General features: G+C 46.7%; 1 protein-coding gene across 1 annotated transcript in view; it reads left to right on the top strand.

Moving 5' to 3' along the window:
- GPR179 (G protein-coupled receptor 179) overlaps positions 1–27,953 on the top strand; it is a 449,627-nt gene that overhangs the window by 348,803 nt on the left and 72,871 nt on the right. The window contains exons 4-5 of the mRNA XM_069634662.1: positions 10,152–10,381; positions 23,271–23,339. Of these exons, the coding sequence (XP_069490763.1) occupies positions 10,152–10,381; positions 23,271–23,339 (299 nt within the window). The remainder of the gene's footprint in view (positions 1–10,151; positions 10,382–23,270; positions 23,340–27,953) is intronic.

The raw sequence follows: 27,953 nt of genomic DNA, 5'->3' as shown, positions 1-27,953 counted from the left end.
GAGGCAGAATAGAGGGATGTAACAGGAAAGAGATCATCAAGAATGAGTAAAGAAAGAAAATGTGGTGGAATGGCAAGGAGGTACAATGACAGAGGAAGGTAAGCAGAAGAAAGGAGGAGGATAGGAGCAGGAGTGGGAAGAGCCAGCTGAGAAGGAGAGAAGAGGCGAAGAGAAACAGGAGCAGGAGTCGGACGAGCATCCTGATAAGAGAGAAAAGGTGAAGAGGAACAGGAGCAGGAGTGGGAAGAGCCTACTCAGAAGGAGAGAATAGGTGAAGAGGAGCAGGAGTGGGAAGAGACTGCTGAGAAGGAGAGAAGAGGTGAAGAGAAACAGGAGCAGGAGTGGGAAGAGCCACTGAGAAGGAGAGACGAGTTGAAGAGAAACAGGAGTAGGAGTGGGAAGAGACTGCTGAGGAGAGAAGAGTTGAAGAGGAACAGGAGCAGAAGTCGGACGAGCATCCTGAGGAGAGAAAAGGTGAAGAGGAACAGGAGCAGGAGTGGGAAGAGCCTACTCAGAAGGAGAGAATAGGTGAGGAGGAACAGGAGCAGGAGTGGGAAGGGCCTGCTGGGAAGGAGAGACGAGTGAAGAGGAACAGGAGCAAGATTGGGACAAGCCTGCTAAGGAGAGAAGAGGTGAAGAGTAACGGGAGCAGGATTGGGAAGAGCCTACTGAGAAGGAGAGAAGAGGTGAAGAGAAACAGGAGCAGGAGTGGGAAGAGCCTGCTGAGAAGGAGAGACGATTTGAAGAGGAACACGAGCAGGAGTGGGACGAGCCTGCTAAGGAGATAAGAGGTGAAGAGGAACAGGAGCAGGAGTGGGAAGAGCCTACTGAGAAGGAGAGAAGAGGTGAAGAGGAACGGGAGCAGGAGTGGGAAGAGCCAGCTGAGAAGGAGAGAAGAGGTGAAGAGGAACGGGAGCAGGAGTGGGAAGAGCCTACTGAGAAGGAGAGAAGAGGTGAAGAGGAACGGGAGCAGGAGTGGGAAGAGCCAGCTAAGAAGGAGAGAAGAGTTGAAGAGGAACAGGAGTGGGACGAGCCTGCTGAGGAGAGAAGAGGTGAAGAGGAGCAGGAGTGGCAAGAGACTGCTAAGAAGGAGAGAAGAGGTGAAGATGAGCATGAGTGGGACGAGCCTGCTGAGAAGGGCAGAAGAGGAACAAGAGAAGAGGAGCAGGGGTGGCAAGAGCCTGCTGAGAAGGAGAGACGAGTTTAAGAGGAACAGGAGCAGGAGTGGGACGAGCCTGCTAAGGAGATAAGAGGTGAAGAGGAACAGGGGCAGGAGAGGGAAGAGCCAGCTGAGGAGGAGAGAAGAGGTGAAGAGGAACAGGAGCAGGAGTGGGACGAACCTGCTGAGAAGGAGAGAAGAGGAGAAGAGGAGGTGGAATGGGAAGAGCCAGCTCAGAAGGAGAGAAGAGTGCGAAGAGCCTGTTGAGAAGGAGAGAAGAGAAGAGGGAAAGGAGCGGGAAGAGACTGTCGAGAAGGCGTGACAGAATGCCATCTGCAAAGCTGCGCAATCCTGAGCTTTATTTGATTTTTGATCTGAGTAAAGATGGCACTATTCTCTCTCAGATAGTGGCCTCTGCTACACAGGTCCCGCCATAAAAATGCTTCAAGCTGAGGAGTATAGTGCATACATATCCTCACCTACGCCCCATCTACTGATCCACCAGAAGCTACAATGTGAATTGGCAACATGGCAGCTGCAAAGTGGCGTGTGCTTTCCAGAAACAGCCTGCTGGGATTAAAATGAACTCCAAGGGCTGCCTTTAAAGAGCTGGCAGCCATGTTCAAAATACCTTTACCTGCGTCTAATTGCCTCTTAAAAGTTCTTCGGTTAAATAAATGTATAAGCTATATCTTTTGATATAGTAGCGTATGCGGAAATTCAGCTAACATTTTCAAAACCCAAACTGATATCATCTGTATTATCCACTTGGTTTCCAGAGTGACCTGTAGCTGCATAGCCATTTGTTTTTTATGGCTAGCCCCTGGACGTTCCGCCCACAACAGACGGTGACTAGCCCAGAAAGTCCTTCTCTGCACCAAAACTGTGACACCTTCCCTGGAAAACAAGAAGTAAATCCTATAGGGGTGGAGTGGCAGCTAGGAGCTTCATTGCGGCCTCTACAGCATAACAGGGAATTCACACCAGGAAGATAAATATGGCAGTCCTGTCTTTGTTTTATCAGAGGGAGATGGGATGGGGGAAAGGCAGTATAGCTGGGAGAGGACCTCCACAATGGAGAAGGGGCCAGCCATCTTCAGAATGCTCAGGACCCCACTTCCTTCCCAAGACCCCCATAACATCCTGCAGTCAAGGCACTCTGGGAACTGACATTACAAGGAATAACCCTTGTCACAGCAGCAAAGATTGTCCCCCTGCAGAAGTTTTGGAATGGACCAATCCACTCAGGCAAAGTGACTACATAAGGGGATGAGACCCTCTGTTTAATTGAATCATCTTTTAAATCCCTTTGAAAACGCATCTTTAAGGATTATCTTGGAACCATCTTGAGAGGATTTCACTGCAATCTTGTTGAGGTAAAGGCGGCCCAAAGGTCCCATCATTGGGTGAAAACAAGTGTTCTGACTTGAGTGTCGTGTAGACCGTTGATACCTCCGTCCCCAAGTGACGCACAGGGGAACCAAATGAACCCCGCTGTGCGACCTTTGGAGCCACAGGTGAGAGATGTTGCTTCCCAGATCCACGGAACCTCAGGAACACCGATGCTGCTGCAGAAAGAACGGGGTTAAGTACCAGGCAAATACAATAGAATACAAGAATCACAGGGTCTGAATAATCTTACCTATCCGGTGGTTGGAAAACCCGGGAGACCTAGTGAGGGAGGTTCGAGACTCAGATGAGAGGCAGTCCCTAGAACAACAGGGACCGGAGTCACACGTGGATACAGGACAGCCCACCTGAACCAAGGGCTGGAGGCGTAGCATGAGTCCCCAAAGGGCAATGGCGTAGTGAAGGCAAACCAAGTTCAAAGGGATGATCCGAAAGCAGTTGAGGGAGAGGCCAAGGTTCCGCGATGAGTCAACAGTTCCAAGCAAAGGTACCAAGGATAATCCGAGGGAGTCCAGGTGAGTAATCCAAAGTCAAGGTAAACAGAAGAGCAAAGTCCAGACGTAGCGCCAAACAGAGTCAAAAGACAGCTGAGAAGCGGTGAGTGCTCCGAGCATCAAGCGTTATGTACTGTACGCTTCCTGGTCACGTGACGCCTTCCACCGTCACATGGGAAACGCCGCTCTGAATCACGTGAGCGGACGATTGTTCGATGCGGAAGCGTTCTGCCGCACCTTCTGCTGTGTGCTCTCCATGGCAACTGCCAATGCAGGAAGGGCTGCAACCGGGCAGGTAAATTGTACCCGGTACAGAGCTTTCGGTCCTTTGGGGCAACCAAATCACGTGAGTCTCGAAACCTGGTGGGAGTAGTGTGGGAACCCGGGGAAGGTGTTGTGGAGGTGCTAGCAATTTTCTGATGTGCAGAGGAACGTCTAACAACAAGGAGCTCAAAGGAGGGTGCAGGCAGTCTCCCTAACCCCTTCCAGGGAACTTTTGAATTGAACTGCTGGACGAAAAGCATGACTGCTTCTGGACACTGGGAGTCTTCTTGCTGAAGTGGCATGCCCTGTAAGTGTCCCTGGCAACCATCTGAGCTGGGAAGATCAGAAGATGGACTCCCCTTTCCCCAGGGACCCGATGAAGGGCTCCACACCCAAGAACCAAAAGAAGCTGCTTTTGACTCCCTCTGCAAATTCAAACCATTTCATACCGATTGAAGCACTCTGAGCTGCATTGAGCCACTGCAAACACCCAACAGAGCTGCATTTCACATTCTCCAAACTTACAGCTACTTCAAGTACCTTTGATTTATACGGATCCAAACATCGCTTGGCTGTCCCTAGCTTCTTCAAGCTACGAGCCATTGCCGTTTGTCGAACAACACGCTTTGTTGAATCTAGTCGAGCCAGTTAGCTGCTGAAGTTGAATCTCCGCTCTCTTCACATTGAGACCCCATTGAGCCTTCGAGCCACGCCGAATCAACATTGCCTGCCTGTCGCAACCTCGCCTCCAGGGAATCTCAAAAGCCTCAGAAATTCGAAAATATACCTGGCAGGAGAATCTACCTGGGAATCTGAAGAGCTCCATGAAAGGATTCCTGACAAAGGAGTATATCAGGAATCCACCAAAGAAGAAGTTTATAAAAGAAGCCCTGGCTGCTAAATCTACTAGGCATTTGGAAAACTGTGGGGAGATACCTGGCAGGGAAGTATACCAGGGCATCTGAAAAGTATATGAAAGAAGTTCTGACATGTAAATGCACCAGGCTTTTGAAGTTGTATCAAGACTCTAACATTTTGGAAGAATACCTGGCCTGGGAGTATATTGGGACGGGTAAAACACCCACAGGAGGATCTCTGGTAGAGGAGAACACTAGCCAATCCTCCAAGTTTACAGAACAAGAACCTTCTGAATCTAATTTAAAGAAATTGTTGTTCAAGAGAAACACTTTTGTCACAAAGACAGTGTTCGATGTTATGGAATGTGTTGGTTGAACAATAACTTTTCTGAATCTAGTATAAAAGCCTCAAGCAATTATTGGATAAAGAGACACTCTTGTGATACAGCGAAACTATTCTTTAAAAGAGATGCTCTGCCATCCTACCTAACAATCCAGGGGAAGAGACCATCCTCTGTATACAAGGGTTTCTCCTCGGAAAACACTTGTTGGATTTGTCCTTATGTTATGATTATGAACACTTTTACAATGAACATAAGTCACAGACATTTCCTAGTACTCTTCATTGTTTGTTTCTATTGTGAGCGTCAGTTTAGAATGTTTTGGACACAAAGATGGTCTCTAAGTTACAAACTACTTGACACAGACTAGTTCTTAGTGTTAGCTTCCTAGGCAGGGAACCTAGGATAGGGCTAGCGAGGTGTTATTGCAACTCATTTTGTGCAGAGGATCAAGCAGTGAGGGAATATTTGCAGGCTAGGATTACAGTGTGAGTCTGGGATTTGAGCCAGAGTCAAAGGTCATGGCACATGTTTGTTTTCAGTGTCTGGATCTCAGAGGAAATCCAAGACTGAGGACGGGGTGACAAGGTGTGAATTTCTGTGCAGGATAGCATTGGTCAAAGTGCATGGTGAAAGTCAGAAAAACAGCCAATTGAAGAGGCATGAATAGGGGAGAGAGGCAGGAGAGAGGGCCTCACATCATCAAGGTAAGGGGCAAGAGAATCTTCTTAAATGTCCTCTTGGTCATTAGAGATGGGAGAGGAAGAGTAGAGAATGGAAGGACTGAGATGTGTGGTAGGTCAGAAGAAGGTGACAGACTAGGGTTCGCCATTTCAAGAAGTATTTATAATAAATAATAAGAAAAATACCTTACTTTCTGTAATTTAAGGGTTTCTCGACCTAACACAACTACACTAGGGTTCTCGTCGTCTGTTTTAAAGTCCAAAGGAAAAGTCTGTCCTCATTCCAAAAATGAGCGTATGCTCACCCTACCACTTGTACAAAATAACTGAAAACCAGGAGAAAGACTCCCTTTTCCTGGGATGTTTTCCAGCAAGTCCTTATTAGTGCAGGATCTTCAAATAGATTCTAGCTATTTCTTTAATCAGTTCATTCAATTCTCTTATGGGACTTTTCCACTTCTGTTTATTTGTTTTCCCTTGGTTTCTCAAAGTCTGCGCTCTCATTGTCTTGGCAAGTGAACTGTCTTTGCAATCGTAGTGGGTAATCTTTTTCCTTCTGATATTAGTTTCACCAAGTGTCTATCTCCTCTTGTCTCATTAGCATATGTTTGCTTTTCTCCTCAATGGGATCTGTGTAGTATACCCAGTGACCACTTTCACTTTTCCTATAATGTAGGCATTCACTGGGACGAGTAGGCTGAGTCCCTGCATGATTTTCACCCTTTGTATTATATGGTCCTTCACTGGGACGAGTAGGCTGATTGCCTGAATATCTCTCACTTTTCTTATGGTTTTGCCCTTCACTGGGATGAATAGGCTGGTTACCTGTATGTTTCTCACTCTTCTTATGGGTTTGCCCTTCACTGGGATGACTAGGCTTGTTGCCTGAATCGTTATATTCATTTTCTGTACTGATACGAGTATAGTCAGGCCACCCATTACATGTGCCGTGTTCTCCGGTTCTCCTGCTTTCCCCATTACCTTTGCTGTAATAGGGTTGCGTCACCGGGTCAGCGTTCCCTAGCTTCGGCCCGCTGTGTCTCCTCAGGGTGGCTCTCTTCTGTAACTTTTCTTTGGTGCTTGTGCTGTGGTATCCTTCCTCCAGCATGGTATTGGCACGAAAGGGGGTTTGTTTCTCTTTCTTCCCCTCCTGGCCACCACCTTCTTCTCAAATCACCATCCTGGGACTTCTCACAACAGGATACCACTCCACGGGTCTCTCTTTCCAGGTGCAATGCAACTCGAGCACTCCACCATACTTACCTCCTTCGGTCAGGCTTCATTGAATGTCCCGCTTGGGACTCTCTTCTGGGCAATGGTTTGGTAGTCTGTCTCTCCCACAGACAAATTGGAACACTTGTTCCTCACAGCTGCTCACCGACATGCAAAGTAGCGTTCTCTCCGGGTTACCAGCTTCCCTGCTCCAGCTGGTTTGAAACTCCTGGGTGTCTCTGTGACACTCTCTTGTACCTACTACTTTTATGACACTGTTCTGTGTCTTACCCAGCTTTTCCTCAGAGTCCTTTCTTTGTGCCTGAGTCATAATCGTTATGGCTCCTTTGGGTTTCTTTGTCTCAGTACCTACAAGGTACTTATTCTTCATCATGAAGTTTGACTCGTCTCAGTACCAGACAGGTATTTGTCTTGTGTTGATACATCACTATAACAAATGTAAGAGGTTTCTTCAGGGTTTATGTCATCAGGTTGGATCTTGGTATATCTTTGAGGGAGGTGGAAAGGGAGTTGCTTATAGGAATTTAGTCCTTCTCACCACAGGGTGAGTCTCTCCCTGTGAGGCCCCGCTTACAGCCACCCCTAGGGGGAATATTGCATGGCAGGCTCACTTCCCTAGCCTCAAAAGGAAAGGCTCTTCCTGGAAAGAAGTGACTGAATCCCTCGATTCATCACAGATGTTAAAGTGAACAATGCAGTGATCAGAGTGAGAAGGCTTAATGGAGAGATCGGAGGAGGAGAGCGAAGGGAAGAGAAAGACATGGTCAAGAGAGCTTCCACTAAAGTGGGTAGGCTGGTTGTGGAGGGAGAGGTCAGATAGGAGGGTGCTGCAGAGGGCTTGGAAAGATTAAAGTCCCCCACCATGACAATGAGGATGTTGGAGGATAGTACCTCAAAGTAAAGGGCATGTCAGGGAACAAGGAGATGAAAGGTCCACAGGGTTGATGTAGAGCAAGAACAATGAGAGGAGTAGGATGAAGGAGTTCAGTTGTGGCATAATGTGAGGAGAAGGTGATTTCCAAGAGGGGAGGGGGCCCTGGTGAGGGCCTTATTGATAAGGAAACCCACTCCACATCCCTTTCCAACTGGTCTGGGAGAGTGGTAGAAGGGAGCAAAGTCTATGTGGAGAACTGCTAGCATAGCAGAGTCATGAGGGGTGATCCACGTTTCTGTGATAGCAAGAAGTAACACTTGAGGGTGATGAGTCAAATAGGTCAGCAATGTAGGGAGGGGTAGTGTGCATTCCAGGGGCCAAGTGAAAGAGTGATAGGAGGTAGGGTGGACGAGGTTGGAGATACTAGCAGAACAGGAGCATGTGGCTTGAGGGGTGTGGGTGCATAGGAGAGGAGGGAGATGTGGTGGAGTAGAGTGAGGTAGAAGTTAGACAAAATTGTGTCGAAAGGATATGGGGGAAGGGGATGAGGAGGATGATTAAGAGGAAGAATGGAGTGAAGTCAAGGTGCAAAAGGGAAGATAAAACAAGTATGCACAGAAGACAGTGGAGGAAAGTAGCACAAGAGGGAGACAGTAGGTGAGTGAGCAGCAAGAGAAGGGGAAAGGTTGAGTGGAAAGGAGCGAGTGTGCCTTCTGGGTTGGACTAGAATGGAGATATAGGTGACCAAACAATATTTAGCAGGCACAAATCAGTGATGTCCCTTGGTTCTTTCAGGTAATAACAGCAGTGGTCGAAATGCATGAAAAGAAGTAGTGGAACTATATTCCCTGCTGGCCTATCCCTGCACCCCACAAGCCCCATCACCACACATCCTCCCACGCACAATAAACACCCCCAAACACATGTTCCTGCTGTTTAAGTGAACGTTCAGTGCAGTGTACTGAAGCGCAAGATTCAACTGCTTCCTACACTTTTATTTTATAACGAAACCATTCCAGAATGTGTTCTTTTTAAAATAAAAGTATAGGAACAGTAAAACTTAATTAAAAAAAGTAGAGGAGCGCCACTCCCGCACGCTTCGACCACTGAATAACAACTCTGTGGTGATTGGAGAGTCATGAATTCGAAGGACCCCTCTGTGGAAGCAGGAGTCTGGCGAAGGGCGAGCACACTGAAGAGGCAAACAGGTGTTTTCCTAAAGAATGTTAGCCCTTGCTTGAGCAGGGGCTCTAGTCCTAGGCTTTTTCGGCCCTAAAAGGCCCAAACAGGGAGCTGCCCATTAAATGCAGATGCCTGGTCTTGATGCCCAGGGTAGACTCAATAATTAGGGAAGCAGCATGTCACGTGATGCTCTAGGAGCCAATCATAATGGTCAAGATTGCGTGTAGCCTTTTATGGCAAGGTATGGCAGTGTACTTGGTATTGCATGCCCAGCGGAACTTTTTTTTTAGAGGCAGGATCCCCTGGAATGGCCGGATTTGGAAAGAGAAGGTCTTGAAAATGAAATTCCAGTCCAAAGGTGTGAATCAGAATAATCACGGTGGCTTCAACCTTTCCTGGCAAGATGGTGGTCGATATGCTGTTGTCACCTCTAGATATTTTCCTCCAGAGGGTGCTATAGCTGGCTTTTGTGGTTCGTGGATAGCATGGGGCCTCAAAGACTCTGGCAAGCCTCATGGTGACATTGCGATGCAATTGTTAAGCAGAGAGAATGCACCATGTACAATTTCATATGTGCCCAGTTGTACTGCGCAGTAACTAAACAGTGGAAACAGGAATCTTAATAGCCCCCAGCTCCAAATCAGAGCATGTAACAACTTAGGGACATGTTATATTAAAAGGCCATTCAGTGAGCAACCACCATTGGCAGCTGTTGACTGTCTTCCCAATCAGGAACAATCATCAAGATTGCTTTGGGCACCGTCATGAGTGTTCCCATAGTATAAAGGTTCCTATGTGTCGAATAATGGGTTACATGTGATAATATCCCCGCAAATATGTTGCCATACAAGAATGGCGCAGTTTTGTTGCGGCAATATTACCCTATGGAACCTGCAGGGGAAAACTCTGCATTTTTTTAAATGGAGAGGGGGACACCACCTAACCCCCGCTTCCATTTACCTCATAAATGATCCTCCTAAATAATGTCACCTATGCCGTTTCCCAGCGACTATATGTATGGCGACATTATTTATGGGGATAATAATGCTGCCGTCAGGTAAAGCTAGAACAATGTTGGGTCCAGGAAATCGTATATTGATGGATTTCCTGAAACCACACACACGCACAACATAGCAGAGGCTACATCCCCAGCTACAATATGCTCCTATTAAAATACACAGCAACTCCTTCAGCGGGAGTCCACACTGCTTTGTAGCCAGTACATACAGTGGGATGCTGCACATACCTCCACAGACATGCTCTACACATGCATTTCCATCTAGAAACTGTTCACAAACTATGTACACTATATCCCATCACCCACAGGCTCTACACGCATACACACACACTGTAATCTACAAACTGCTCCTACATATCAGCACATGCACTGCAGTCTACACACTGCCTTCAGCAGGATCTGCAAAACCTATTTCATTTTACTCACCTTCCCTTAAAGGCCCTGTCATGCAGACTAACTCTGTGTTTTGTATTGTTGGTGTGTGCTAACACAGTCGCACAGTGTCAAATATCTTGTGTTTCATTGTTACCAGAGCAGGTTGGAGGTAAGTGAAACTGCGCACTATTGTGTGCGTGCATGTGTGTGAAGGTTAATATTGCTGTGGTCTTTTTCTGAAGTCACTTTTTCTTCTTCCAGCAACACTTGAGAACACTTCCCAGTTTGCCTCCCAGTACGGAGCAGAGAATGTTGGAGGTCTTCTGGCGTGTCGGCCATGTCAGGCGGGGTGTGTGACCTGTGTCGATGACAGCCCATGCTTCGTTCAGGAGGACTGGTCTCTGAGGGCTGCCATCTTGGCGTTCCAAGCTTTCTGCATGTTGGCTGTCTTCATCAGCATGCTGGTGTCCTACCACTTCAGAAAGAGCAAGGCAAGTGCCCTGGCCTGGAGCACCATAAAACTATTGGTTGTTACTGGGTCATGGAGCACTGCAACACATGGACTGTCACTGGGCAAAGTAGGACCCCCGCCCTCCCCAAATCATGGGTTGTCTATTTGCCAAATAGCAAAAGCTATGGTCTACAACTGGGTAGAATACCACTTCAAATTAATTAAAGTGTTGTCACTGGAGCAAGCAGCAAACCAAACCACGGGCTAACAGTGGGCATAAAAGCACCTCAAACCATGACCCTTTACTGAGCCATACAATAACTCAAACCATGGGCTGTCGTTGGGACAAGGCGCATTCCATGCAAACAGTAACACAATAACAACCAAACAACAGTGTCACTGGGCAGAGTAGCACCTAAAACAATGACCTGCAACAGAGCAAATTGAAACCTGCAGACCATGGTTGTTACAAGGCTAAGCAGCAACCCAAATGTTCAGTGGGCAGGACAGCCAAACAACCAATCGGCTGTCAATGGGGAAAATAGCACACGCAAACCATGGACTCTTACCTGGCAAAGAGCCACTGTAAACCCTGGCCTTTTACTGGGCGCAAGCCACACCCGCCACACCATGATCCATGACTGAGTAGAGCAACAATCAAAACAAAAGGCTGTCAGCAGGAAAATCACGACCCCAAGCCCTGGGTTGGTTGTAATTAGCCCAGCAGCAAACCAACCTCCAGGGTGTCACAGTGCAGAGAAATACCAGGAAACCACGGGTTGTAACAGAGAAAACAACCACCTCCAAACCATATTAGTTCCTTGTCCAAGCAGCATCTCAGTGAGAGGTTGTAAATGGGCAGATCAGCAAGCCAAATAAGCACCCCCAAAACAGGGACTGTTAATGACCCATGCAGCCATTCATAACCTTTGTCACTGTGCCAAGCATTAACCCCAAAACATGGATTTTCTTTGTTTGTTTTATGTTTTGTTTTATTACTTGTATTGCGCACCAGACCCAAGGGTATAAGGGCGCATTGCATAAGACAGTTTCCTTGGTTACAGAAAGTACAGTTACATAGTTAGAATTACATGGACAGGTATACAATCTGGGTAGGATGATGTTGCATAGTGAGGATAAGAATAAGATACTATATACAATTCTAGTAAACATTATTACAGAAAGGACATTGGGAAATGTGCTTTTACATAATGCAGGATATAAACAGGATACAGCTAAAATGTTATGTACAGGTTATGGTAGCACATTATTATATACAATGGTAAAGCAGGAGGTCAAGTGGAGTCATATGTCAGATTACTGGTCTGAGTCTTTGAGCCAACTAATGAGGTTCTGACGGAATTGTGGGTAAAATTGAACTTCACGCTGAGAAGGGGCTAAGGAGTTCCACAATTGGGCTGCCTTAACCGGGAAGCTACTTCCACCAACTCTGGAGAGTTTAAATCTTGGAACCAGGAGGCAATTGGTATTTCATAATCTGGTGGGTCTTAAAGAAGTTTTTCTAGTGATTCTCTCAGTAAGGTAACAGGGTGCCGCATTATTTAGGCATTTGTATGTGAGAGATGCCACTTTCAACTGGGTTTTATCCTGCGTAGATAACCAGTTGTTAGTTCTCCTTGTTTCCGAGATATGATCTCTCTTGGAAATACCGAGTGCAGCTCTAAGAGCATTGTTCTGAAGGCGCTGGGTTTTCTTAATGATTTCTTTGTTGGCCCCACAGTATAGAGAGTATATACTGAGAGTATTGTAGCAAGCAGTTCCCACAAACCACGATCAGCCTTTCTGCCAAGCACCAAACCAAGCAATGGGCTTTCAATATGCCAAGTAGCAAATCAGGCCAGTGTATCAGGGGACACAAAAGCACTTCCAGGCCACATTCCATCAATCAGAAAAACTCTGGGCTGTCACAGGGCCCAGTAGCATCCAAAAGCAGGAGTTGTTGCTTAGTCAAGCATCAACTACTAACGCGAGCTGTGCAAAATACCAACCAAAATCACAAAGCGGTGGCACTAGGGCAAAAAGCAGGGTGTCATAGGAGCAGTAGCCCTGAAACAAGCTGTCAAGAGAACATGCCGCACTGTGAACCATAGGCGGTATTGGGCCACATAGAACCCCTCCCCCCTTGCCAAACACTGTGCTGTAAAGAAGCAGAGATGTTCCCCAAACCACAAGATGCCAATGTGCAATATTTTAAATTCCTGTGTTTGCAAAACAGGTTCTGTGGTATTTTACAGTACTTTATTTGTAGATAACACTGTGTGCAGTGTTGAGCTACTGTATTACATTCCTGTCTTTTGGAAATAACAATGGGCTTCATCACAAGTTTGGCGGCCCGGAAATAAGGGTTCTGGTAGAAACGTGCCAGCACCCTTTCCGGACTGCCAAACTTTGAGTTTTCCGGTAGGGGCATAGAACTCCTGGCAGGCCTATGGGACTCCACGGGAATGGGGATTTCCCGTTCTGTCGCCGCACATGATATCCCAGTAGCACTGGAATATCGGGCAGCGGAAACATTGTTACCGGGGTTGCTGGGTTTTACCGCCGACCCCGTAATGAGGCCCAATGTGTTTTTTTAACAGTGCTGCATGTGTGAATCAAGATATGAGAATGCTTTCATATTTGTTTATAAGTGTTATTGTGTGTCCTTCACAGTTTTATGTCTGTAAAACATATGTTGGGCTGCTTTACGTTCCATATTTGTTAATTACACTTTGTGTAATGTTTTACCGTATATACTTGTTAACTGTAGTGTCATTTACACATATTTTCTGTCATTTGCAGTTGATGTTTTTGTGTTGCTTTTTTGCATTAGCATGTTTGTAAAGGACAGTATTTGATTTGTCATTGTGATGTATGTCACACTGTTTTACATTGTTATTTGTAAATTGCATTCTGAGCATTTTTCTGTTGTAATGTTTGTAAAGTACAATGTGATGTGTTTCACATTGTCATGTTTGGAAAGCACAACAAATAAACTTTAAAAGGAAGGACAACCTTACTCCTCGGGTTGTCTCACCCTACGAATATCCAATGAGGGTCTTCCTTCAGTGTTCCAAAAATATCCACAAAACAACAACAGGGGGGCTTTGCTTCCCTTCCCCTTGGTTTCCTCTCCTGCCTCGTCCAAATGTTGATGGAATATCTCCCTTTTTTTTGTCTTGTATGTACAAAATACTAGGGAGGATGCTTCCCTTACCCTAGTTTCTTCCCAGTATATTTCCCAGTCAACCTAGCTCTTGTTTCTCCCCGATATTGTGACTATGAAGATTCCTCTTGTCTTCTCCTTGGTTTCACAGCCAACCTAGTTCACCGTCCTGCCAGGTACTGTGACTATGAAGAGTTATTTGGCAGTCTCTTCATATGTGAGTGAGTCCCAGGCTTGTGCCTTTTCTACACTTTTAATTCTGTTTTTCTTCTCTTACTGCTACTTCGTTGGTCACAGCCAACCTGGTATACTATCCTGCCCGGTACTGGGACTAAGAAGATTGCTTTGGCTCTCTCTCTACATGGGTGTGAATCCCAAACTCGCCTTTTCAATATTTATGGTGGTCTTCTTGCTTTGCTAATACTTCGTTGGTCCCAGCCAACCTGTTATACTATCCTGCCAGGTACTATGACTATGAAGATTGCTTTGGCTGTCTCTTCATATGGGTGTGAATACCAGACCGGCCTTTTCTGTATTTTTAATTGTTCTTCTCGCTTTACTACTCCTACTTCATTGGTCAAAGCCAGCAGTGAAGGCATCATGAAGCAAGACACAGACAACAGACTTAAAGTTCAAACAAAATATATTTATTAACTTAAATTTCAGGATGGTAGAAGGCCTAACTTGCCCTAGGCTAAGATGGGTTTTCCCTCCCAGAACAAAACTAAGGAAAGTCTGAGTCAAAGAGTTCAGCATAAAAGTGTGTCTGTTTCCAAAACGTATACTTGCCCGCACAACTAAAACTAAACAGTGTGTAGGGATGTCAATAATCAAATAAATGGTGATCAACGCAAAGTTCTGAACTACTTCCGGCTCTCAACTTCCCTTCCCCAAGTTCAAGAAAGTTCCACAAAAAGTGTTTAGGATTTACCTTGTTCAAGTTCAAACAGTTCTACAAAACCTCAAGGCTCCCTTCTCCAAGTTCAAAGTAACACAATTCAAACAAAAGAGGTCTTGAGGCCCTGTCCTCAAGACAGTAGTTCATCAATTCTCAGGGTTCCCTTTCCCAAGACTTCAGCGTAGCAACCAATGTGTGATTCAATCTTTTAAAGTTCAACTTAACTCTGGGTCAACCTGACCCTCCTTCTGGTTTGCGTCACCAGTTCACTTGCAGTGCTCCTTCTAGGTTGGTATCACAGTGTCTTTATTTTTCACAATGTAGGGCTCCCTGGTCTATGCACAGTTGTCAGTCCACCCACCACAGGTCGCACAACCAGGGCCCCTTGGCTCTTCAGCACACACAGATTCCTCTGCATTTGTCCCTGTGTAAAAGGTCATGTTCCATTAGATTCTCCTTGTTGGCCTCTTGGCTTTCTGTGCAGTATTTTCACTCCTCTGGCTTCTCCTGATTAGCCTCTTGGCTCTGCCATAACGTGTCACACACCTCTTACCAGTCTTTGGCCTTGCCGCACTGCATTTACTCACAACATTCACTTGGTGGTGGTCCTGTTCATGCCCCAAATGTATTGCACTCTTTCACACGTGTTCCATTCCCCATAGGTTGCTTTCATATAGGTATTTTCCTCTTTAGCATTTGTTAGCTCTTTGCTTTGCCAATAAAGTTTATATTTCAGCTCAATATTCAATATGGGATTAGCTTTTAGGTTTTCAGTCAGTTCGGTATTCAACCTGCTTGCTTTAGCACTATTTTAAACTTTCATTCAGCTCAGCATTCAATATACATTGTGTAACACAGTTTAAAACTTCCATTCAGTTCGGTATTCAATATGTATAGTTCAGCACTATATTAAAACTTCCATTCAGTTCGGTATTCAATATGTAACTCATCTTGCTTTGAAGCTTTCATTCATACAGTGCTTCATTAGTTATACGCAGCCCGTCAGGAGCACCTCGGTTTCTGAGTGTCTTTCCCCCAACATTCACCGGTCTGCGCTGTCTTGCTCCGGCTGCTCCTTTGGCTTTCCCAGGCTGGTGCTTCGACCTCTGCTAGCCCTGCTCGCCTGCCACTTTGACTTCTGCATGTGCTTGTTGCCTCTAGGTGGATGCGGACAGCGTGTTTTCTCTCTCTCTCTCTCTCTCTCTCCCTCCCTCTCTCCCTCTCTCCCTCTCTCTCGTTGGTTCGCAGCTACCAGCTGCACAAACTCTGCCACGGAGGCTCCCACACCTCAGGGATGTCGGCCGGCGTCCTGGTCACACTTCAGGTCCCACCATGGCTGCCTCCTCATGGAAAGGATTCTCTGGTCTCTCCTACACAGGCCTCCCTGTTGCTCTCTTTCTCTCTTCACTGGTCTCCCTTTATACACCTGCTGCCCCGTGACAAGCTGCAGGTGTTGATATCTAATTGGCCTTGCCTGGCAGTAATTAAGGGGGCATAACTGACTCTCACCATACTTTGCAGGCATCTTCCTCGTCTCGGTACCAGACTGGTAAAATGAAGGTGTAGTGTTCATTACTCTTAGTCTCCTCTTCCTCGTCCCAGTACTTTCACATTTTAAATGTGGGGAAAGGAGGAGAGGTCTTGCAGTAACTCACAAATGTTGGGGAAGGGTTAGATTGGTTATAGATAAAAGGGGGATACCATGTCTCGTCTGCAGGCACCTCAATCCCTATCTCTGAGGACCCTCCACCCAGGTGATCCTCCCTCGCTTCTCCACTCCCAGGGTCAGATCCAAGAGCGATGGCCTTTCCCTGGCCACCTGAGAAGAAGATCCAGGGGGTTTAGGAGTGAGAATACCCTCAGGTTCCTCACACAACCTGGTACACTATCCTAGGTTTGTGGGTGTGGGCCCCAGACTCGCCTTCGTGATTCTCCCTTCTTCTAGCCGTCCCGCCAACTGACCCGTTCTCCTGGCCTCTCTGGACAGCTTACTGGTAGTCTTCGGTTGTTTGCGGGTGGTTCGGGCCTTCTCAGCTTCCCTCCCCGGCTCTGCGCTGTCTCCCGGCCTCTGAGCTGCACGTCTCGGCTTCTCCACGCGCTCCAGGTTTCCCGTCTAGGTGGGGGCTCAGGCTTCAGCTTCTCTTAGGTGTTCGTCTGCCTCTGGAATTCCTTTACCAGTGAGTAAGCATCCTGCTCTTTGTACCATCAGCGTCTCGTCTCATCTGCTGCCAAGATTTGAATCTCCCACTTCCTCCTGGGAGGGCTTCTCTCATCATCAAGTCCTTCTTCCCTTTTTATGTTCTGTTCCGATTTGCTTGACACAAATTTACCACTGTTTGAAGTGGTTTGGTGGATTAATCTGCATTACTCTGCACTTCTTCCTCGTCCCAGTACTATAGTCATCCATGTACTCAATGCAATGCCTCGTCTCAGTGTTTCTTGGGGAAGTGACACTGTCTATTCTGCAGACATACATGGAAGTTTGTGGGGTTATTATGTCCTGCGCAGGGTAATAGGGTGAGGGAGGTTGTGGGTGTAAGGGAATTATACTGCGTTTCTCCCAATGTGTCATCCCTTGTCCCCCCTCCCCATGAGTTCCACCCGCTGAGTATCACCCCGCGGGGGCTGTCGGATAGCGGCCTCACCTCCCTGACCTCATGGTAAGGGGCATCCCCTATCAAGCACTGATGACATCCTGGGATTTGTCACAGTACATGAATCACATTCTATTGTTTCCCTTTGTTTAGGTTGAAAGTTACATTGGCTGTTGCTTCAAATTGGCATCCTTCTAAATCACACTGAGTTATCTTACATGGTCACGTTTGTAAATCAAATAGTTTGATGGGTTATAGTGCTGTTTGTAAATTACTGTGCGTGCCGTTTTACATTGGACTATAACCATACCCATTTCTTGTGTGCTGCTTCACACTGTTTGATTTGTAAATTGCGAAGCAGGCGCTTCTGCTGTTTTTAAGTCTCATTGTGCTGCTTCAAATGGTCATGTGTTGATATCACTGTCTGCTGTTTTACATGTTTCTATTAATAAATCACATTGTGTTGTTTGCAGTGTTCTGCTTGTAAATCCACTTTGTTCTGTTTTACTTTTTGGTGTTTGTCAATCGCATTGTGTGTTTATAGTTCAGTATAGTCAGTCACACCATCTGTCTGATCTTTCATATTGTTGTGTTTACGAATCACACGGGGTGCTGCTTTACATCACTGTGCTCCTAAACTGCACTGTGCGCTGTTACACACATTTTCGTTAATACATGATCATTTCTGCTGCTTTAAACTGTTATGCTTTTATATCATAGTGTCTGGTGTTTTGCATTGTTGCTGCTCTTTTGCATTGCCATATTTGTGAATTACTGTGCGTGTTGTTTCTCATAGTTCTGTTAGTAAGTCATATTGCATGTTCTTTACCATTGTCGTCATTGTAAGGTGCATTGTATATGCACGTGAACAGTGCTGTGTTTATAGTTACGTTGTCTGTTTTTTCCTGTTGTAAAGCCACATTGCTTAATATTTGTTTGTAAATCACAGAGGTGTACATTATGCATTTGGTGTTGCCCTACATTTTTTCTACAAACCATATTTTGTTCTGATATGTGTTTTGCTTGTCTATACCATTGTGTGTCTGTTTGCATTGATGCATTTGTCGATCACACCACTGTACGTTTGTGTTCGGAAATCGCACTACTTTTTTTCCCATTGTTGGTAAACTGGTGAATGTGTTGTTTTCAATTGCTGTGTTTGTAAATCATACTGTGTGACATGTTACAGTACTGCGTTGTTAATCACACTGATATCTATTCTACATGTTCTGTGTTGCACCACATTGTGCGCTCTTTTGCATTGCCCTATTTTTAAATGACACTGCAATATTTTACTTTATTGTGTTTCTAAATCACACGCAGGCTATTTCCAGGGGTTACGTTTATAAAGCATACGGAGTGCTTTTTAGGAGTGCCCTGTTTATAAATCACTTTGACGTTGTCACAAATTCCCTAAACATGTTAACACAACTTATGAAACTTCATCGTGCTGTGTTACATGTTTGTGCTTATAAAAACGTTGTCCTGTTTTACATTGTTTTTTTTATTTAACACCGACTGCTGACGGACCCTACTGTGCTTGTAAATTATCCTGTGTGTTTTTTCCATTGTTGTGTTTGTAAATCGCACTGTGTGCTTTTTGACCGTGCTTGTAAATCACAATGCATGTTGCTTTAAATTGTTATTTGCAAATGAACGTGTGTGCTGTTTCACACCCATCATGCTGTTGGCAAATCACAATGTGCACTGTTTTACATATGCAAATCAAATGATGTGCTGTTCTACATTGATGAGTTTAAGCAATATATCCTGTGCTGTTGTGCATGCTTTATCTATAAATCAGTATTTGAGCTGTTTCATATAATCCTCTTTGTAAATGGCAGCATGGTGTGCTCTTTCACATTGATGTGTTTTAAATCATATTGTGTGCTGTATTCTGTTGCTATGTGTGTGTGCGTGTGCTTTCACGTATGGCACCTGGGATCAAAAAGTCGCCAGGACCATGTACTCCCAAGTCAGCATTCGCTTTATTATTGATTATATAAAATTAGATGATTCTATAAAATTAGAGCCAATTGAACTGAAGTGATGGGATCTTCCAAAATAATATAATAATGACCTCATAATAATACTCGGGCAAACAGGTAGTTAGGCAAACCGACCTCTTGGAGCCAGCATGCCAGTTTGTGCAGGCTCCTTGATGTTGCCTCACCTGCTTCTGCTGGCGTTGGCTTGCTGGCCTCCCAAACTATCTTCTTTTCCCTTCTACAGTTGCAGGCTTTAGGGGGCCTCATACTCCATCACTGGCTCTGGCACCAAGTTGTGCAAGTAAACAATTCCTCGCTTCTGGTGGGCAGAGATAACTAGAGAAGGGCTGCTGGACTGGGAGTCCCCTAGTCTTCTCCCCTCCCACCTCTCTAAGCTGCACATAGCCTTCCTGTCCCTGCCTCGTTCTTCCACCCACTGTCTGAGCCTGCCTAGGGCTGCCCTGGCGTTCTGGACCTTTCCTATGCTTGCTACCCAGTTGCTGGTGTTTGATATTTTCTCTTTCAGCTCTTGGTCTTTCTTGCTTTCCTTCTACCCCCTCTGTGCCGCTCTTTCCAGCTGGGGTGACTGGACCAGTGCCGGTTTACCAAATAGGCAAAGTAGGCACCAGCCTATGGGCCCCACTCCTTTTAGGGGCCTGCGACAATGGATCAAAATAATATTGATTTGATCTTGAAAGAAAGTTACAATCAAGCTTTCTTAAATTGTTTCCAAAGGATAGAAAAAAAGGATCAACTCAAAGAAATCCTTACATTAAAGACTATAAGGAAAATACTGTGTTAATGTACCCACACACCGTGAATATCGTTTATCGTTGCTCTTTTGTAGACATATAATGTCGGCACCCCAAAAGAAGAGGTACCAAAGCAGTGCAGAAAATTTAAAACCTATTTGGAGATCATTTGTGAGGGCCCCCCTGAAATTTCGGCTGCCTAGGGACCTCCACAGGGTTTAAGCTGGCACTGTAGTGGTTGGATTTGTATCACTCCGCAACTGTGGCAAAGATATTATACTGTGGCTGTTAAGCACCTCCTCCTTATCTCTTCTCCCCATATTATATGTCTGGGTTGTGAGGTTGTCCTTTCTTTCCTCCGATGTTACCACCTCTGACTCAGCTGGTCTTACTGCTATCACTGTCTTTGTCCCCCTCCCAGCTCCTGATGTTACGTCCTCCTTATCTGGTGTCTCCCCTCTTGGTTATATCACTTCCACCTGTTTTGCCCCTACAACCACCACCACCTCCTCGGGAGGATAGCTCAGGGGCATCTTGCTCGCCTTGGAGGCAAGATGACATGGAGCACCACAGGTTCGATCCCCTGGTCCGCGCTTAGAAACCTCTGGATATGAAGCGTGTCATAAATAACATATAATATCCGTCGATGTCCCCCCCATGTGATGTTATTGGGTACCTTTAAATCTCTACTGTTACCACCATCTCCTCTCTTCTGCCTCTGCCCATGGTATAAGAACCTACTTGCAGGCTCATCCTGATAGTACCTCTTTCTCTACACTCTCTACCTTTGATATAACCACATCCTCCTTAGTCTCTCTGGCAACTACCACCTCCTTCCCTTGACGCTCCATCCTTGGTGTAACTATCCCCATCTGGGTCTCTCCTTCTTCCACCACTCACTTCTCTCCAGTCTCTGGCCTTGACGTAACCGACTCCTTCAGCTCTCTATTGCCTCTTCAGCATCTTTCATCTCTCCGGCTTTTGTTTCCTCTGCAGCTCTCACACCTCATCTCCATCGTCCTCAAAAGTTGCGTTACTTGGTCCTGCAACCCACAATTGGCATATGGTGTTTGACATTTTAATAGCGGATTGCTTCCTCCCCCAGGGTGGGCCTTAATCTAAGGCTTTGCTCTTGTGAACTTTGATGGAATGAGGGTTGGGATTAGTTAATTCGCTTGAGCACAGCTGAAGCTGATGGGAGCTCTGGGCTTTGGCCCAAGTCTATATCTAGCTGGTCAGTCATTTCAGGTTTTAGATTTATATTTTTGGTTTCTTCTGACGCTGCCAGCAAGGGTCATAGGACAGCATGCCCCTGGTATGTGAATCGCTGAGTGGAAACCAAGTGGGAAAGCACCCAGCATCGTGTGAATCAAGCCTAGCCGGGAGTGCCCAGGGAGTGGCACACTTTAGTTCTGTGGCATTCGATTTCATGGCCAGGGGCCATTATAGTGGAACCGCCGCTGCCTGGGTGAGTGTGTTCATGCTCATAAGGTCAAGAACGTAAAACAATGTATCTACAGGACCACTGTGTTCACCATGGGTCCCACAGAGAAAGGCCTCCCGACATACTGGGTGAAGTGTTAATCATAGGACTACTCTCGCTGCCTCCTCTCATTATCAAGTGAGGCGCTCGTATTTTACATACATAGGGATGTGGGTCAGGCTAGGCGTTAATGCCAAGCTTCTTTTTCAGTTCCATCTGTTTGGGAGTGAGAGTCCTTTGACTTGTGTGTACTGTGCATTGGGGGTCTGGACCAGACCAGTGCATAGGTTTCCTTGGAGAGTTTTCCCTGATGGGTCAAAGGGAGGTGTTCAGCAGCAGATCGGGGTCAGTGCTTTGTGGCGAACACCCAAGACTAAGTGACCAGGAGACTCTCTCCATGCCCGAGGTGGCATCCAGCCCCCGAGTCACTGTCTGTTCATTCCCAGCACGGTGCAGGAGACTTGGTCACAGTGTGTACATCATTTCTTATACTATTTACATTGTTCGTTTATAATTCACTTGCCTGCTATGTGTGCCTCATTTCGGATGGTGTTTTACGTTGCTGCATTTGTAAGTAAAACTATGTGCCACTTTAAATTGCTATGTTTTCATTTCACATTTTTTTTGGGTTGTACAAAATGACACTGTGCTGTTTCACATGTTCGTGTTTGCACATTGTGTTGCATTTCAAATTGTCATTTGTGCTGTTTTACATGGCCATGTGTATGAATCTCAGTATGTGCCATTTAATATGTTGTGTTTTAAATTGTTATGTTTATAAATTCAGTGTGAGCTGGTTTGCCTTGGCATTTTTGTGTGTCATTATAATAGATTTCTGCTGCAAGTCACATTACGGGCTATTTTGCATGGTTCTGTTTGCAACGCACATGTGTGTTCTATCTTACATTTCTGTGTTGAAATTCAAACAAAGTGCTTTTTTATATTGTTTGTAAATCTCAGCATGTGCTGTTTTAAATTCTTATATTTGTAAAGTAAATGTTGCACTATTTAAATTGCTGTGTTTGTAAAACACTTTTATATTGCAGTGTTTATGTACACGTCCGCTGTGTGTTGTTTTACACTGTTTTGTACAATCACACTGTGTGCTGCTTTTTATTGCAGAGCGGGCAAGTCCATTGTGGGCTGTTTGACACTGGCATGTTTATAAATCATTTTCTCCACTCTGTGTGCATCACCATGCATGATATTTTATTTGGCTATATTTGTAAAGTACGCTGTGTCCCATTTATATAGTTGTGTTTGTAATTTACATTGTGCATTGATTTACAATTTTGGGTAAATCACTTTGCTGGCTGTTTTACATGTTCATGTTTCTACATTAAATCTGATGCATCTAATTGCTGTGTGTGTATCACCAAATGATGTGAGGTTTTCCATTATCATCTTCGTGAATCGCTTTATGTTATTTCACTTCCTATAATTTTTTTATTCACGTTGTGCTGTTTGTTATTTTCTTTCTAAATCACATCCCACCCTGTTTAATTTTGTCATGTTCATATATCACAGCAGTCACTTTTTAACAATTATTTTTCACATCACTTTCTGTGTGGTTTTTAATTGTCATGTTTGTAAATCACACTGTGCTACTTTGTTCACATCTATTGTATGCAGATGTATACTGTGTGGTTTGTACATCTCACTGTGTGCTATTTTTCACTGCAGCGTGTGCAACATATGTGTGTGTGCTGTTCAACATTACCACTTGTATTAAGCATATTGTGCTCTGTGGATCACAGTCCCTGCTGTTTCATGCTGCTGCATGTGTAACTCACATTGCCCAATGGTCTACTTTATTCCCTAAATCATACTTTAATGCTGTTTTACCAGTTGATGTTTGTACGTCCCACTGTGCTACTCCAAACAGTCATGCTTTTACATCACATTGCACCATGTGCGATTTTACTTGATCTTACTTATAATTCATGATTATGCTTGTAACGTGCATGTTATACTGGCATCATATCATGCGCCTGCGCCTGATCTCTGACTACTGTTTACAAAGTCCCTCTTCTGTTTCTTCTCTGCAGAGGATACGAGCCTCGGGAGTGATACTTCTGGAAACCATCCTGTTTGGGTCCTTGCTCCTCTACTTCCCCGTAAGTATGTTGTTCTCAGAGTGAAGATTCGCCATCAGTGCTGTTTGGTGGTAGCTGAAAGAAGGCTGCATGTATTTCCCCCCCTTAGGCACCGACTAGTTCACTCTAAAATGAAGAACCCTCTTATTGACAATGCATCCCTAAAACGAATGTGACCTGCCAGAATAGAGCAACACGTGCTGGCAGGCCTATGGCTCTGAAAGTCCTTACTTTTGTCTCCTTAAGTCTCCATATTTAGAGAATTTGCTAGGTGCAAATATATTGCACAAGACTGCGAAAATACATTTAACGTCACGAGGCAAGGCAACTCCAGTAAATGCACATGAAATATCTCAGGCACCCCTAAAATAACCACTCTGTGCTCCCAACAATTTAGGACAATCAGACCAAAAAATATGTTGTTTGTAAACACTTGAGAAAATACCCCAAGCATCGATATGACAAGACACTTGCATCAGGAGGTAAAAGAAGGTATTTCCATAAGGAATTAGAACCCACTGCAAGGAAACAGTGGTGGGAACTCCAGAAAGACAAACTATCAAGAGTCCCAGATAGACAAGATCTATTTCCATTCTAGAGAGGGTGTTAACACGTCCTCAGAGGGAGCAGTGAATGAGTGTGGGGATCACAGGTGGTGATGGGGAGCCCTCTGACACAGGCCAGGGTCTTCCACTAGGAGTGTAAGACTTGCTGGGTGGATCTTTCCAAGGGAGGCCTGGTCCCGATCTCTGTAAGACTCCTGCGGCAAAGCAAACTTAAGGAGTTCCTATAATCATCCGAATGCACACGTTAAGTAACCTCTCCAAGAGAGTGCCCATACTGTTTCCAGAGGCGGCCTTAAACCTAAATCCACCATCGCCAGTGCAATAGCTGCCTCCTAGGAATTACAATATGCAATTTTAGAAGTGTCCTGTTTAGGTGCAATGCCATAGATCATGTTGTTGACAAAGTTGGCTACATGGGATCGTTTTCCCGTTTTGCAAGGGGTTTCCAATATAAAGAATGCCATCCAGATACCAGTTACGCATTTGCCTAGAGATGTCAATCTAGGGTTATACCGCAGTGATTTCTCGGAGGAGATTCAAGGGTCGGAATGGAATGTTTGACTGATGATGCGCCAGCAGATATTGTTGAGGAACTTGCTTGACAACGATATCTGCTGGAAATGCAACTTGCTTGACAACGATATCTGCTGGAAATGCAAACAAAAGAAACGGGAACGATTCCAAGATGGCCGCCGGAGCAGGGAGACGTGAGTGAGTCTCGCTCCCGCCGGGCCACTCAGCTGCACCACATAAAGCAACGAACTGGAGGGTGGCCGTTCTAACACCCTGCACCGTTCATCGCCCAGCGACACCGGACGTGCACGGGGGGTGAATTTCCCCGTGGCTCGACCTCCAGCGACGCCGCAGAGAGGAGTGCCCCTCCCCCACCGCAACTCAGAGTCGTCCTACACGGCCCAGTAATTGGGGCTGCGACGCTTCGTGGGCGCGGAGAAGGGCGACGCTGATCATCCGGCCCCCGGCAGACAGATCAGACCGGTCGGGACGGGGGAATCGAGCCAGGAGTCCCAGCACTACAGTGCCCGTCGGGGCGAACATTGAGTCGGAGGCCCCCAGGGACGGGGTCGGCGCCACCCGACTCCTGCAGATTTCGTGGAGTGAGTGGGGGAGAGGCCGGAGACGCACCGAACATACACCGAAGCTCCGAGGCGTGGGGCACCAGCGGCAGTCCCCGGCCAGGTGGACTGAAAGATGAGGCCCCCCGCCCCCTCCCGCCAAGTCCTCCCCCACGGCCCCAGCGGAGCGGCAAACGGACCCGGGGAGCCTAGCGCTGGGAGGGGACACCCACAAACCCTCGCACGGCTATAGCTGGAAGCAGGAATTTAAGGAGGGCCTGGCAACACCAGTCATAACGAGGGAAGACCCTATCCCCTCCTACACACAGCACATAATCCGGTGGTCAGCCTGAGGACAGAGAGACACGGAGGGGAGGGATAAGCCCCCTTTTGGAACCCCCCCCACTACCACCAACAGAAAGCAACATTACCAGCGGCCATATATTAGGTGGAAGACTTACTGGAGTGACCGGGACTTGTGGTCTCCCAATGAATCAGTTCTAAGAACTTGTGCGTAGCAGGACACTACTAGGGGCACAACTCAAGTGAGCGCTGCGTAGCCACGCAACAGAGAGTGGAAGACTCAGGTTTGATCAGCGACTGTGGATCTACATAGGGGTTATGTCTAAAGCGAAAGGGAAGGGGGGCGCCCAACAGAACCCGGAGTCCTCCAAACAGGACTCCGGCATTATACAGATGTGGGCAGCGGAGACCCCAGTAACGACCAGAGGTAGATCGCAGGAAGACTCAACCATGCCGACGTCGAACACAGGTCACACCACCTCGACCAACCTCCCCCCAACAAAGGATGATATGCACGCCTGGTTTGTAGAGCTACAAGATAAGCTCATGTCGACAGTTCAGGACCAATTTGCCGCAATCAAGCACGACATTCAGCAGGCAATCCAAGACGTTAAACACGACATTGCCAACCTGGAAGAAAGGACAGACACCTTAGAAAAAATAGTGCAAAATGCAGAGGAGGAGGCTCTACAAAACAGCGGAACACAAGAACACTTAGTTCGCCTGACCCATAATCTGGAAATGCAGTGTGAAGACCTAGAAGGAACAAGTTATTTACCTGTAACTATTGTTCTCCAGCATGCGTCTGGCATGGATTCACATGCTCATTAATATTCCCCGTCGTCAGGCTGGGAATCCTCGGTAAAGAAAAATCAGTATCAGTTTCGCTTCTGATCTGTCTTTCGTAGTAGTAACCAATCACTGATCTCTGCGTCATACTGACCACAGCCAATGACTGCCATCTCCCTAAGCCCCGCCTCCGGCAGCCATCTTCAGATTTGGTAGCACGTGAAGTGGCAGTATGACCAAGTGAAGAGCCGCAGAGGGGTAGGCGGGAGGGTTCGCATGTGAATCCATGCCAGACCCATGCTGGAGAACAACAGTTACAGGTAAGTAACTTGTTCCTTCTCCAGCATGGGGTCTGGCATGGATTCACATGCTCATGAATAAAAGAATACATAGCAGTACACACATGCACAACCACGGGAGGTGGCAAAAGGCTCAATATCAAGCAATACAACAACTCAACATTAAGCATCTCTTACCTTCTCACCAGGCTCACCTTATATGAACAGGTTGCGCAGCACTGCTTGGCCGACCCTGGACTCCTCCCTGGAATCCCGGTCCACGCAGTAGAATTTCGTGAAGGTGTGCGTCGACCTCCACGTAGCAGCCCTGCAGATGTCCAGCAGGGGCACACCAGACAGGAACGCCGTGGTAGCTGCGATCGCTCTGGTGGAATGGGCTCTCGGACGGCCGGGCAGCGGTCTGTTTGCCAACCGATGACAGTACATGATACAGCCGGAGAGCCATCTGGAAATGGAAGCCTTCGAGAGAGCCTTCCCCTGATTGACAGGTCCAAAGTTCAAAAAAGTTGTGACGTCTTCCGAAAACTCTTTGTGCGGTCCATGTAGAACTTCAGCGCTCTAGCCACATCCAGCGAGTGCAAAGTCCTTTCAGCCGGCGACGAAGGCGACGGGAAGAAAACAGGCAACACCAAGGGTTTGTTGAGGTGGAAGTCCGACAGCACCTTGGGCATGAAGGAGGGGTGCGTCCTGAGCACTACCCTCGTGTCGTGAAAAGTCAAGTACGGGGGCTTGCAGGAAAGGGCCTGGATCTCTCCCACCCGTCGTGCGGAGGTGATAACCACAAGAAACGCTGTTTTCCACGACAAGAACTTCAATGGAGCTGAGTGCAGAGGCTCGAACGGAGGTCCCATGAGCTTGGTCAGCACCACGTTGAGCTCCCACGCCGGGGCCGGAGCCTTCACCGGCGGGAACGATCTGAACAGTCCCTTCATGAATTCTTTCACCAGACGATGAGACCACAAAGACGTCCGTCCCGTGGTTCTGGTGTATCGGGAGATCGCAGCAAGATGAATCTTGATGGAAGCGTGCGCCAGTCCAGCCTTGGCCAGCGTCAGTAGGTACGGCAGTACTTGAGGAGCCGTAATCCGTAGAGGGTTAATCTTCTGTGCGTGGCACCAGACAGAGAACCTCTTCCGTTTGTGTCCGTAGCATTTAAGAGTTGAGGATGCCCTGGCCTTTGCAAGAACCTCTCTGCAGTCGGCCAGTAAGTCGTAACCTCCAAACTTTAACGCTGCAGGAGCCAGGCCTGCAAGTTCAGCGACTTTGGGTCGTGATGGAGGATGGCGCCTCCTTCCCTGGAGAGAAGATTCGCGTCCACTGGCAGCTTGATTGACGGGGACACTGACAAGTCCAGAAGGTCCGGGAACCATATCTGCCTCGGCCACGCAGGTGCGACGAGGATCATCCTGCACTGTGACCTCTTGAGCTGGTTGATGAGCCGGATCAGCAATGGCAATGGAGGGAAAGCGTATAGAAACAGGCCCTCCCAGGGGAACGAGAAAGCATCGCCCATGCTCCTCGACTGGGGAAACCTGCTGGCGAACCTCCGGCACTTGGCGTTCGTCGCCGTCGCGAACAGATCGATCTGGGGTGTGCCCCAACGCC

Source organism: Ambystoma mexicanum, chromosome 13 (assembly GCF_040938575.1).
Source record: "Ambystoma mexicanum isolate Mex_15411 chromosome 13, UKY_AmexF1_1, whole genome shotgun sequence".
In the NCBI taxonomy this organism is placed as follows: Eukaryota; Metazoa; Chordata; class Amphibia; order Caudata; family Ambystomatidae; genus Ambystoma; species Ambystoma mexicanum.
The sequence above is the reverse complement of the archived record's forward strand: the minus strand, read 5'-3'. Positions and strand labels throughout refer to the sequence as shown.